This window comes from Glarea lozoyensis (genome assembly GCF_000409485.1).
Source record: "Glarea lozoyensis ATCC 20868 chromosome Unknown GLAREA6, whole genome shotgun sequence".
NCBI classification, from domain to species: domain Eukaryota; kingdom Fungi; phylum Ascomycota; class Leotiomycetes; order Helotiales; family Helotiaceae; genus Glarea; species Glarea lozoyensis.
Window position 1 is genome coordinate 791341 of NW_007361001.1, and position 13701 is coordinate 805041.

At 48.0% G+C, this 13701-nt stretch overlaps 4 protein-coding genes across 4 annotated transcripts; 2 read left to right on the forward strand and 2 right to left on the reverse strand.

Annotated features, from left to right (window-relative positions):
• Nucleotides 1–163: 163 nt before the first annotated feature.
• Nucleotides 164–1066, forward strand: GLAREA_02565 (Methylated DNA-protein cysteine methyltransferase, C-terminal; the record flags this gene model as incomplete). Its single annotated transcript, XM_008087651.1, has 3 exons — nt 164–259; nt 313–942; nt 1010–1066. The coding sequence occupies 3 exons, from the start codon at nt 164–166 to the stop codon at nt 1064–1066; spliced, it is 783 nt and encodes a 260-aa protein (XP_008085842.1).
• A 104-nt stretch (nt 1067–1170) lies between these two features.
• Nucleotides 1171–2955, reverse strand: GLAREA_02566 (uncharacterized protein; the record flags this gene model as incomplete). The annotated part of the gene is made up of 2 exons (XM_008087652.1): nt 1171–2712; nt 2818–2955. 2 exons carry the CDS (start codon nt 2953–2955, stop codon nt 1171–1173), a joined length of 1680 nt encoding a protein of 559 aa, XP_008085843.1.
• Nucleotides 2956–4107: 1152 nt separating this feature from the next.
• Nucleotides 4108–7043, forward strand: GLAREA_02567 (WD40 repeat-like protein; the record flags this gene model as incomplete). The annotated part of the gene is made up of 5 exons (XM_008087653.1): nt 4108–4377; nt 4429–4520; nt 4708–4988; nt 5044–5959; nt 6083–7043. 5 exons carry the CDS (start codon nt 4108–4110, stop codon nt 7041–7043), a joined length of 2520 nt encoding a protein of 839 aa, XP_008085844.1.
• A 1162-nt stretch (nt 7044–8205) lies between these two features.
• On the reverse strand, nt 8206–13673 carry GLAREA_02568 (RING/U-box; the record flags this gene model as incomplete). Its single annotated transcript, XM_008087654.1, has 5 exons — nt 8206–10589; nt 11172–13258; nt 13312–13424; nt 13486–13552; nt 13630–13673. 5 exons carry the CDS (start codon nt 13671–13673, stop codon nt 8206–8208), a joined length of 4695 nt encoding a protein of 1564 aa, XP_008085845.1.
• Between the last annotated feature and the right edge of the window lie 28 nt (nt 13674–13701).

Genomic DNA, 13701 nt, shown 5'->3' on the forward strand with positions numbered 1-13701 from the left:
CTCGTTTTGCACGTGATAGCGCGCTTCCGTACCTAAACGAACGCGTAGCCAAGGACCCCTCTTCAACGCCTTGCCCATTGATGCACTTCTCCTTATTGCATTTTGCTATTTCTGCTTTCGCACAGCACTCACCAAGCAGATATACTATTGACCAGGTCAGAAGATGGCAGAAGCATCACTCGAGCAGCTCCAGGAAGAATGGAAAGAAATGTTTCAGAAGACGCTTCCAGCAGCAGCAACCTCCAAATCTCCCTCCCAGGTACACACCCCCCATACTTTTTCCAACAGACATCATTTGCTCACTCTCAATAGTCTTCATGGCCAATCCACGTCGATCATTGTTTCGCGCGTATTATTCTTGATCTGGTCGTCGGGGTAGATACGCCATGGATGGAAAAGGTCAAAAGTCCAGCGTACAAGAACATGTCGGAAGAACAGCTGCGGAAGAGCATCGATTTGTCGCGACAAATACTAGAAGGAGCGGTTGATCTGGTTGACTTGAACAACCAGAGCCTTGCATTGAGAGGCAAGGATAAAAACAATCGAAAGAGAACACAAGATACGAATGAGCCAACGAGATCTGGGGCAAACCCAAAGAAGCGGAAGACTAATTCCATCCGCGAAGAAAGCACAGCAGATGCCAGCGTACCCTCAGCAAAGAAAACTCCTGTTCAGATCGAAATATCGCCCTACTTTGTGAAATCGAGGAGGATCAAAGAAAGCTCTGGCTCCATTCCATCTCAGAATGCCGGAAACATCCCCATTGGCAAGGAGGCTCCTAAGTCTCTACAGGAAGACCTTGGCCCATGGCTTAAGAAGATTGCGATGTCTCAACGGACGCCTTTCCAGAAGAAGGTGCTTGTAGCTCTGTGCCAAGTTCCCAGAGGCAGATACACCACCTACAATGCAATATCAACTTATTTGTCATCCTCTCCCCGAGCTGTAGGTAACGCGCTTCGCAACAACCCATTTGCTCCTGATGTGCCTTGCCATCGTGTTCTAGCCACAGGAGGTAGTCTTGGAGGCTTTGGTGGGAGTTGGGGGCGAAAAGGAGAAGCCGGCCTAAACGATGACAAAAAAAGGAAACTGCTAAGAGCAGAGGGCGTAAGGTTCGATGGGAGTGGAAAGGTGGTAGGGAGTGCTTGGAGCGGATTCACATGAGATTGATTTCTATGTACCTGACCAGTCCAGGGTTCCTTCAACAGTCACAGCTGCCTCCCCAACACCTCGAAGACACGACAAGTACACCATTCCAGTACTCATTTGAATGTCAACCTCGAAAGAGCTGACTCTTGCCCACTCCGGAATGAATTCGGTTTCAACCCCTTCCTCCTCAACTTGCATAACAAACTTAGCAACATCAGCTGTGTGAGCACTATCCCAATGAGCTTCCCTCCACGGTGTTTCTGAGAGCAAGTCGATCGCCTCTCGTCGAAGCTTCCTATCGCGACAATTTAACGTTGGCATAATCAATGGATATATCAGTCCCATGTCGAAAGCAAATTGACCTTTCACATACGCAGGATGCTCCAGCAGCTTCTTGGAGAAGTACACGATACTCCTAAACTCCGGTAACAAGTCATCCCAATGAAGCTCTGATGTAGAAAGATGGTCTGCCAACGACAATGCTGTCGTTATTGAATGGACTTTCATCATCAACGCACGGATGGCATTTGGATGATTTGGATTCCACAAAACTTCAGTAAATAATCGTTCAAAGGCTTTGTCCCACCGTCGAATTTCCGAGACGTAAATTTCGTGTTCGATTTGTACAACAAATTGTGTTGAACGAGGCTGCCGTTCATCGTCGCCAATACAAAGCATCTTGTGGGAGGTACCATCCTCCAAGCCAAATTTGAACTGGGCTTTATGCACTAAATTCGTATATGCCATGAAGTGAAAAGCTCTTCTCATGATCAAGTCCAAATATTCGCCGGCTTCTTCGATGGTGGAAAACGACGCTGGCATTTCTCGAATCAGGTTTGCACCTTCGCCTTTCAACTTTCGGTGTACATCTTTTGCCTGAACGTCATAGCACCCAACTATTTGCAAGTCTAATCGGCTGAATTGCTGCATCAATTCGGTTTCGATGGTTTCTGCACTTGATGATCGCTCGTCCTCGCTTATCTCATCCACCAATTTCAAGCCTTGCTGAGCATGACGGAGGGCATTGTGAGGTCGGTATTGCATATTCTCGATACATACTACAAGTAGACAGGCAATCATTGCAAGTCTTCTGCCTTCTTTTCTTCCTGTGCTGGCAATATATTTCTTGGTTCCTTCGAGGAACTTCCCGTACTGGGCCAAGGCCGCCTTGTCAGACTTCACCGCGTCGATCCCAGTGTAGCCTTCTCCAGATGTTCGGCTCGAATCTGTACGTCGGCTGAAGCCACCAATGGCAAATATAGCATTCCTGATGAACTCATTCTCTTGCCCAGCCTGCAGTAAGAGCCGCTGCCAGACCTCATCGTTGGAGTACGACAGACGGGGAGCCACCTTTTCGCAGTAGGCTCTAAAAGCACCCACTTCGTCTTGACTGCCATGGCGACCGAATGCAGGAGCTGCTTTGAGTACAGATAGCGGCAGCAAAACCCTTCTTTCAGCAACACATCGAGGAATGATGGTGTGCTCATATCCCTTGCAATATTCGTCTGATATTCTCAGGCATCGAAGGCAAGCCGGTCTGGTTTCGTCACATTTTACATGCCTGGCCTAGAAGTGTTGGTCAGCAAAGGCTATGTACTTGACTTTCGTTGAGCCGCTCGAACTCTCTCAAGCGGTAGATGATACCTTACAAGTCCGGCAGCCTGTTTTCACCTTGGTTGTCTTGTTTCGTTTCCGTTCCTCTGGACCTGGTCGCTTAATTCTATTTCCATTTTTTCGCACCGGCTTCTGGTTCTCCACAGTACTCTCGGGCATCATCAATTCGCCTCTCTCTAGATTCTTCTGTTCCATGGCCTTAATTGGGACCCAATCTTTTGATATTCAGCTGATGTTTGTGGGTAACACGTCTTCATAGATTTGGAAGGAAGGATTGAGCATACAGTCATCACCTTATGAGCGAGGCATTTCGGTGAGAAAATATAGTATGGTTTGGAACGAGAGGACAAGACATTGCCAATTAGCAAGCGTGGAACGTATTGTGGCCAATCAAAGGGCCATACCCACGATCTGGCCCTGGTCAGCTGAAATGGCTTGCATTATGGGTAGGGCTGCAGATACTCATCCTTCCATCGTCGAAGCTTTCCACCCTAACATTAGGAGATGCCGTCTCGCTAGCTTCGATCTTGTAAAGATAAGTTACGAGGCTACTGAGTATACTCTATCTCGTCTCTTCACACGGGCGACGCGAGGGTTCGTCATCAATTTCATTTAGCAATGCAGAAGCAATCTACAGCGCCGCCAAAGCTACCTATCAGAAGCTGTTTATGCATCGTGTCGGAAAAGTAATCATGTCCACGAGTCCACCCTGTTATTTCTATGTTATCTTCAGAGTCACAGAAAGGTTTCCACCATTGGCGGTGGATTGATTTGACTTCACAGTCAGAAGTATGGTTGCAATTGCTGATGCTGATGGCGCGACTTAAGCGGACTTAATCAGAGCAGCCTGCTGCCATGTCCTTTCGGGCCGCTCTCATATTGTGTGGCGGTCGTCCTTGCCCCATCTATGGAGACGGCATTCCCGCATCTCACAGGTCCCAAGATTTGGTTGTACATTGTTCCCTAATACGCCATTCTCATGGGCGTGCTCAGATTCCTACAACGCTATTCCCGCAAAAAACAGTCTGGGGAGAAAGGAAAGAGGTGAACAACTGTCATGAAATCACTGTTCGCGATGGGATGCACTGCTTCTGCTTCGTATACTTGCCCAGTTAGTATCGCTCTAATTCTCAACATCTTGGGAGGTTCGTGGGAGGGACGTTAGCCGGATCCGATTGGCTCCTTCCTAATTTTGAAAAACCTGAGGGAACCTTTCAGCACCTACCGATTGGTCAGAATACTCACTTCTGAGTTTGGATTTATCCCCGCATTCGCGTAACCTTGCTGAGCCTCGCCCTGCAACGTCTGCCTTCACGCTCGCAGAACTCGAGGTGAAACAACTGAGGTATGGCTCATGCACCTCACCTGGGTCTCGCATCTGTCGAGTTCTTCGTCCAAGGAATCAGGTGCATTCGTGTGTACTACCGTTCGTCCGATGATACTACAATCAGAGAATCTTGTTACCAACAAGACATCGGTTGGTTCGTTCGCGGAGACGGCATTGTTACCAGGAAGGCGAAGAAAAACTCACCACTTACCGCTCTCCGAGTTTGCTTCCCAGAAGAAAAAATCATTATCATCGTCGTCTATCTTGACCCTCTGAATCATATTCATCAGGTTAACGAAGCCATCACCCCTCGATAATCTAGAAGCTAACATCAATGCTAGTGTCTTGCACCTTTGAAACTGGAGGCTCCATGGGTGGAGACTCTTCTCTTTACCTTCAAGCCTGGCCCGTTAAACATCTTGCCAGAATCTCAGTAAGTATAGACGGATTTCACAAATTGCGATTGCAACGTACTTGAACACTTCTATGACCTACTCGATTGTTTAGTCAAATACACTCAGCTTTTCATGCCACGGTTCATGGTAACATTCAGACTAGGATCATTATGTGTTAGAGCGAGTTGTATTAGGCGGACGCGTGTACTGATACCATGTGTCTAGGCTTGCTCTTGTTAGAAGAGATAACGAAGAGGAATTTGTCTTGTTCTATCAGGGTGAGGGAGATGATCAAACGAACTTCCCCCTGTGTGGGGTCAAGTGGATCTATAGCGGTGCTGGGGAGACAGCGTTCATTTTCGGACGGGTCGCATCAGACGCAGCTGTTGGAACTAGAATGTCGGCATTCGTGGATAATTTTACGAATAACGTGGCCTTGTATTACCAGTGTACAGATGGTAGCCTTCAAGAGCTACTGTCGGAGGGTTCAAGCCACTGGACTGAATGTAAGTCAGAACTATGTGGCCCGAATACGCCCATAACGTTAATCCAGTGTTTTAGCGCACCCCATTCAGGAACAGTATAAGCTCATAGCTAACGCACCTATCACTGCTATTCTCCGAAAAACGCGTCCGTCACATTATCAGATAGACATCTTTACCGTCATCACAGATAACAGAGACGCAATCTCTCAGTTCACATACAAGCATCCGAAGTGGATGCATCCCATCAGCACATTCATTTCCTGTCAAGACCGTTCAGATATTACATCGTGCCAAAATGTTGGACCGAATACAACATCTCACAGCCCGGTATGCCTGTTCTACGAAACAGAAAATGGAAGCATAAACATGACGCCCATACCTGCAGACACGAGTGCAGCCTCACGCGCGATGGCTGTAGACATTCCACTCCCTACTGGGATTCCCATATCAATCGACGGACCGGTGCAATTGCGGGATACTGCTACGACTCCAAAGTCATCTGACACAAGTTACCACAATAACAGCACAACTTCAGATACAGAAAACACAGACAACCTGCTAGGCCATGCCCCCGTTGAAGTGAGGCGAGTAGATAGTGCAAAAGAGAAGTCTAAAGCTGCGTCATCCAAAGCAACAACTTCCCGCGAACAACCAGCTTCTATAACTCGTTCAAACAGTCTACGTCGAAGACAGAGCATGCAAATCCTTGAGCTTGAACGTAAAATTGACGAACTTGTTGTGGAGAATCGCCTGCTTTTGGAGGAAAGAGTGCAATCTGAAAAAAGCCTGTCCTTTTCGTCTGTTTCAGCTAAAGACAGTAGTCGGCCTCGAGAGGCTCTGCAACAACTTGAAATCGACTTTCCTGGATTCTCACGGGCCAGTAGTGATTCACTGGCCGGGGGGTTTGGGCTCACGAGCCGTCATGCTAAAGGACTTGATACACAGAGACTTCAGAATAACCCGGGAGAGGCAAAGTTCGGCAAGATTAAAGCGTACGTTTTGTGTTGATTCCGTTGAAAGCCACTCAGGCAATAATATCTTTCTCTCTTTTTTCAACTGCACGCAAAACCCCTTTTTCTTCGCGCTAGAGATTCTGACATATAGCAAAAACAAAGTCCCCAGTCATCGTCCACAGTGAAGGCGCAGATCATATGGAGGGCTCTTTATCTAGTGGCTGTTAAGGATATCCGAATTTTGGAATATTCTAAATGTGGATCTATGTTGATGACGATCGACACGAATAGCAGATATATCAAAATCTGGGACGTCGCCTTGCTTATGGCGGCCAGCAACTCAAGCGACCGCGAAAGCGCATTGATCTGTTCATGCGAAGCTTCGATGGAAGTTGTTGCGGCCGAGTTTTCGTTTGATAACGAAAGTTTGTGGATTGTCCTGGAAAAGGGAGGCCAGCCCTATCTCAGATCATGGCGATTCAAAACAGATCGTTCATTTACGATGATTCCCAATATTATCCTCGGCGGTCAACTTCTTGCTACGAATTGTAACGGTCAGTTCCTCGCTCTGTCAATGGAATTAGGACTAGCAATTTTCGATTTTGATACCGTCGACATGATTGAATACGAACAACGACTTACCAGTGCAGTGTTCTCGCCCACTAATAGCCATATCATTGCTGCTGGATATGCCGGGGGCACTGTAATTATCTACAATTGCGGTGAACAAGTAAGCAAGTTTCGAGTAGGCAAGACTCGGTTTCCAGTCATCACTATGGCATTCTCGCCAAACGGGGAAATGCTTGTTGTCAAGGCACAGTTTGAGGAGCTCGGGATCTGGAAGTGGTCGACGGGAGAATGCTTAGCTAGCGTCTTTCCTGCCCCTGGTTTGCGAAGGAGAGCCTGTCCCTTTGTCAAGTTCACGATTGATGGCCGATTTATCGTCGCATCATTTTCCGATGTTCGGAAGGGTAATGTTCTTGTTTTTGACCTGGACCTGGACACGGTAGCTGATTTCCCAACTGGTGAACATTGCAATATGGATTTTTCACCGGATGGTAAATGGCTGGCGATGGTATCCGAAGATTACAAGCTTGAAATTCGAGAGTTGTCCGACAAGTGAAATTCGTGAGTTCTAGTACTTGGGGGTACGCATATGGAGTGCTACCAAAGTACGACATTTGTTAGCACATATAGAGAACCTCTCGATTGCAGAGGATATCAATATGAGCGAGACGCGACACAAGGAGACCAGCAACTAAGATACTGCAGCTAGCTATAGAATAAACGGGAGGAGAACCAACATTTTGGATGGCGATATATCCAACTTCACTAGACATTTTGAACGGAATTAACACACATATCTTTGAGAAACTTGCTACCTTTCTATTTGAGCGTAAGAATTATCTTCACATTCGTGCATGCTTTGAGACGTTAAGCGACGAGATCTTCTAGGAAGTCATGTTAATATCCTCCAAAACTGTCTCTGATATCCCAGTTTATATGCGAAGATTCATGAGTCTACACGAGTTGTCACATATAGCTTCTTGATCTGATCAAGGAATTTAACTTGCCGAAGCCTCAACGAGTCAATAGTTAACCTCGTGGTTTGATAATTCTTTGATGTCTATGAGAATGGGTAATCGTTCTATTCTTGCGAGGTCAAGTAATGAGCTTAGCTAGAAATTGATGTTTGGGGAAAGATATGGGATGGCACAAGCGGCGAATACCGACGACTTACTGAAACAGAACTGATATATCTACTCAAACCGATAAGCTGCCCAGGTGCTTTGTCATTTCTCATACGTGATATAATACATAAACCACGAGACTCCTAATTCAGCAGCAAGTTGATGCAAGCAAAGAGCTGTTTCATACTCAGCGACAAAGCATGATGCATCAAATATCTCACCATCAAAGCTGCTGACATGTCAACATAACCACAATTCACATCGAATCAATACATGATACAGAAAGTTATAGATTATAATTACGCTATTCCTCCGTGGCGCTAAGAATTCAGCATCACTTGCCGTAGCAAGGACGAACGAAAATTGGTATCGCTAGCAATGCCGTAAATCTATGGTACAGTATGTGCTTGTTGTCACAAGCCACACAAAGTTATACACGCTATCTGTTGCATCAACCAACAACAGCTTTGAGCCTCGTCCAGCAAGAATCCTCCTCAAATAAGGCTCCTCAGAAGCAGGGTAAACTTCTTCTCCACTCTCAGTTGCCTTCATACTTCACTCAAGGGTCATCCGAAACAAAGATTCGAAGCCGAATCAATGACCGGAACCCAACAAGATCCGTCTGTTCTTCTTCACCAACGCATGCAACTTCTTCTCAATAATCTCTGCTTCCTTTCTGGCTGCTTGCATACCAGTCTCGGCATCAGGGAGACTCAGCAAGGAAACGTTTCCAAGCGGACGACCGCTGTCACCATCTCGACCAACTGCAAAATGCGCAGTCATCCCTTCAAGACCTGTGGCCAATATGCCTTCTTGGCCAGATCCATCATGGCTACTTCCAGCACGTGGACCACCAGGATCACTTCCCCAAGATGGAAAGCTCGAGGGATCGGCAGATCTGAGCATTTCCGCGTCAAGAGCGTTTGCGTTGAGTGCCTTCTCGAGTTGCGAATTGGTAGACAGAGACGGTAGAACATATTGGTTGATATAGCTCAATGCTTCGTCGCGCTGGATTTTGCTGACAGGGTCGAGGGTAACGCCGTTACTCTTTGGTGTTGGAAAGAATGAAGGAGGTCCATTCGGTACAGCACGACCTCCGATCAAGGTGAAGCCATTGCTAGCATGATGTTTTGCGGAGACAAACGCGCTTGGTCCTGCGTCTTCCGCTAGTTTCTCTTGTAGTGTAAGATACCGCTCCTCTTCCTCAGGGGTCAGGTATCTCAGGTAGTCTCCATTAGGCGTAAGCATGGTTGGATGGGCAGTTCCTCGGTTCTTATGGACAGGCTTTCCATCCGATAGAGTGGCTCTATCCTCTGGGGTAATGATTAGCTTCTGGAGAGGTCCTTGACTCTCGGCCTCGGCTGGTGAGGATAACTTGACTGAGCTCAAGGGCGGCTTCAAAAAGGCTAGATGATTGGCATCGGGAATTTCCTCATCAGCTATAAGCTCTTCGAGAATTGTTGCTGGAGTAGGTACGGTAGGTGGTTTACTGGAATCAACAGCACTCTGCTCGGCTTCTTCCTCAGCCTCATGAGCCGGCTCGACGGTAGGTGGAGGTGGTACGTGCTGTTGGCCGCGTTGTTTATTCTTTCCCTTGCTTTTGATCGAAGGCTTAGTAACTTCAGCTTCAGACTCAACAGCAGTAGTCTTTGCCTTCTCATTGAGGTTTGAATCATTCTTGTCACTGTGCTTGCTGGACTCTTCTTGCACTCTGTCCACGGGACCAGGCGACGCAGGCCGGCTTTGAGCAGGGGTCGAACCACCCGCTGCGCTGTGAATGTTATGCTTGTCCTTTTGTTGCTTTCTCTTGCGGCCCATAATAGGCGCAATCACTTCTGGTTCTGCCTTTGCAGCAGCTGCAATCGCAGCGGCCTCGGCCTCGGATCGTTGTTTCTCCAATTGGCGTTGCTTCTTTTGCATGCTCTTTGTTGTGGTTCTTACAGGAGCAGATCCAACCTTAGATGGTGGTGGTGAGCTCGCTCTTGAGATGGAAGCAGATGTGACTGAGGCATTATCAGATATTGCTTCACTGGTGGGAGTCCCAGGACGCTCATGTCTCGAAATCGAGGCAAGACTTGCTTGCCTAGTGGGTCCAGGTGGCGGGACAACCGAAGTCACGGATGATGGAGTCGCATTTCCAGTAGTTGGCGTGTCTGGCTTTTCTACTTTGGATGGAACCAGGCGTAACGTCTTTGGAGTGTTCCGGGTCAAAGGGGACTGCGCAGCTGATACTGAAGGCGTACTTGGAGGCAGCGGAGGAAAAGCGGACGTTGCTATCATGGGTTTGCTTGGAGTCTCTACAACAGGCACCGGCTTTACTGCAGGCTTTGATGGTACTGAAATGTTAAGAATGCCAGGCTGTGTACGCTTCTCACTTTTTGGTGCCGTAGCGAGGGTCGTGGACGGACCCGGTGTAGTGACTGCGGTCGTTTTCTTGATGGCAGGGGTAACTGGAGGTTTCGCAGCACTTGCTTTACTGGCAGTTGGTGTTGCGGGCGCTTTTGCTGTCCCAGAGGTAAGTGCAGGGAAATCTTCGGATTGAAGCGACTGTGAGGCTTGCGAAACTATTGCCTTGGATAAGCCAGTGTTGGTAGCAAGAGCTTTAACGTCCTTCTTTGCCTGTGAAGCGGAGCTCTCCGCCAGGGGCTTTTTCAGGATCTCTGGCGTCACAACGTTCGACAGCGGGGTAGCAGTCCTTGGAATGAACGAAGAGGACCGCGATGGTGTGAAAGGAGCCGCGCTAGGTACAATCCTCGAGGGTGGCTTTATTGCAGGTTCTTGTGATTGTGGTTGAGGATGGGCATGCGGCAGGCTGAACCCAGGTGGTACTGTAGGTGTCGAAGAGCGTGAGTTGACCATTTCATACACGTCGGAGAGCCGCATTCCAAAATTGTCGGCAGTGCTGTCAGCTATGCTGTCGGCTACGAGAGCATCGACGGATAGCGTTGCTTCGTCGGGAAAGGGAAGATTCTGATCATCTAAGAAAACTGTCAGCTTCTGACTTAGGAAGATTTCTCAATATAAAAAAAGAAAGAAAGAAAGAAAAACACGACTAAGTCTAAGACTCGTATACAGAACATCATCACATCACAAACTCCATCATCGTCTTCGGACCAGAGGCTACTGATGGCACAAAAATGTAAGAATGCTATATTGACCAGCCACACTCGGCATAGAGTCGGGGATCTTAACGTACATGAAAGCGGTCCTGACGAAGACGGTGATGGAGTTCCTGACGTAACCATGCCTGCTTCTGCCAGTGTTCGTTGCTCCAGAAGATTATAAATGACAGCCAAGCAACAATGAGATGCTCTCATTTCCAAATAGAAAAACGCCTTCGCATCCCCAGCCTCCATCTTGGAGCTGTCCTATGCTCGCTAAATGGATAGATATGTATGCTGACCAAGCAAAATGCAACGCCTAGTCAATGTCGTTTTCGAACGCCGCCCCCAAATGAAATCAATATGTACAGCCTGACAGCCCTTTCGACGCCCTTGCCCGTATTCACCATCGAGTGTTGAAGTTGTTACCGCCATACATCAAGTTCGGATGGTACCCACCTTGAGCCTGACCACCGAATAGTCCCTGCCCGACTCCAGCATTGCTCTGTTGTTGGTGTGGCATTCTCGCCTGCAAAATACTTGGGTCCACAAGATCGACTAAGCCACCTCCCCCAGAGGAGGAAGTGTTAGCATGTCTGTGCTTCTTTCCCTTCTTCTTCTGCTTCTGGCTATAGTCATGGAATGCTGAACCGCTTTGGGGAGCGTAGAGCGATGCCACAAGGCCTGAAGACGAAGCAGGGGCTGGGGTGGAGGAGGTGGATGGGTACGATTGATTAAAATTAGGAAACATAAACTCACGCTTGCCTGTATCATGAGACTGACCACCACCAATATTCGCACCACGTGCTCGAAGCATCTCCCGAAGCATCTCATTGCTGTTCTCCTTGGCGCCGAATGCTGCACCCATAGAGCCTCCAAATGCATGGCCTTGACCAAACATGCCGCCAATGGGAGGCGTGCCCGTTGATTTTAAGCCTGGTGGCGGGCCCTGAATCGAGGAGCCGTAGAACTGATTTGAACCTTGATGACTCGGCATCATTGATGCTTGTTGTGCCATCATCTTAGAATTTGCCAATGGTTTCGAGCTATTGTCAGTCGCAAAGTTGTATCGAGAAGATTGCCGATTGTGACCCTGCTGCTGGAACAAGCTAGAGTTTTGCGTGGACTGGCTTCCAATACTCGGCGAATATTGATCCATAAAACTGGATTGCTGATGTAGAGAAGTCGATAACATCAACTGTTGTTGCTGTGGTGTCATGGCCCGCCCATTTATCGAGTTCAGATTGGTCAAATTTCGGGGGAAATTACCGGGAGCACCAACCGGGCCGTTGTGTGTTCTTTGAATAGGGAGCTGCGCACTTGATTGTCGTTGAAACGTAGGAACTTCTCTATGGCCATCCCGATCTTCAGGCTCCCCACCAAGCTGATAGCTGCCACTTTCGGGCTCATCCTCTTCAACAGGCTCCGAGATGACTTGCTCTTCTTCCACGGATTCTTCTTCCAAACGAAGTCTAGCTTCTTCTTCTTGAAGTTGTTGCTTTCTTGCGGCTCGTTTTTCGCCACCGAATGCATCGAAAAGAGGTGGAAATGAAGCGCCATGCTCCTGTAAGGACGTAGGAACGCTAAACAACAAATCCGGCTCGTTAATAGACTTTAACAGATTTAGTAATATCGGATCTCTCTCGGGTTTTGGTGGTCCAGCAGACACGTTCTCGGAGGTTGATTGAGGTTGTGATGGTTCAGGTACGACTTCTGGGTCTTCCTCAACGATCTCAGCGGTAGCGGGAATGGCCTGAGAGACTGCGGGGCTCGATGTCGCTCCACTCGTGGCATGGCTTCCCCTCCGACTTTGCTGTTGAACACCCCGGTTCGCCCAACTAGCAGATGAAGGGAGGGCAGAACCATCACCGCTATCAGAACCATCCTTACTCGACTCCCTCATCATAGGCTGCGAAGCTGCAGCAACAGGTTGTGATTGCTGTATAGGTGCCTGCATCTGCGCAATCTGTCGAGACGAGGAAGCTGAAGAAGATGCGATCGATTGCAAGGGGCGCTGAGTATTGACGCTATTGAGTGAGGACAAGTCTTGCCGCGAGTAGCTGTCATCGTTGTCGCCATCTTCATGAAGAAACATGCACTGCTTATTTGTACATGTTTCGCCCCGTAAAAACGCAGAGCAATACTTAGTCGTTCCCAGTTGTGCTCGCAAGACGCGATCGCCGTTTTGAGACCCATTAACGGCCGCTATACATCTTTGAGCATCCTCTTTTCGAGCAAATGTGACATAGACTCCTAGCCCCTGACTGTTCTGCGGACTTTCTCCCGATTTTGATTTGCTTACAACGATCTTCAAAATCTTGCCGTATTGCCCAAAATATTCCTCACCTCGAAGGGTACCTAATAAATCTTTTTCTGGGATATGTGGATTGAGTCCGACAACGTACACAAGGTTTCGCTGTACAACTCGAAGTCCGGATAAATGTTTTCGGTTAAGGTTTTCGACTTCTCGCTTCTGCGCTTCCTTTTGTCGCTGCTCGGCCTTCTTTTTCGCATTCTTCTGTATGTTGGCTCGAAACTGTGCTTGCCTATAATGACATAAGTATTATGAACAAGTACGAGAACAGTAGCAGATGCTTACTCTTCAGGTGAAACGACTTTCCATTCTATCGTTTTTTCGTCGTACGGTCTTCGACAAGCAGGACACAGAGCGTTTAGATTCGTTTTGATATTGTTGAAGCAGAACTGGCATATCTAAGATACAAAGGTCAGCTATTAGCTCTGGAGGCACGGATTTGGTTCGTTGCGTATTTACCTGATATCCGCAAGGACATGGCCGAAAGTTCTTGTCTGACAGATCGAACTCTTCGACACAAAGGGGGCTAAAGGACAAATGGTGAGCACAACCCTGAAAGCTGTCGATAGGGGGGGGGGGAACGGCTGGCCGAGCTGTACATACCAGGTCTCCTCTTCATCATCGATGAAGCTATCTTGAGGTGCCATATCTGTATGTCTCTAATACGTCCGGAGT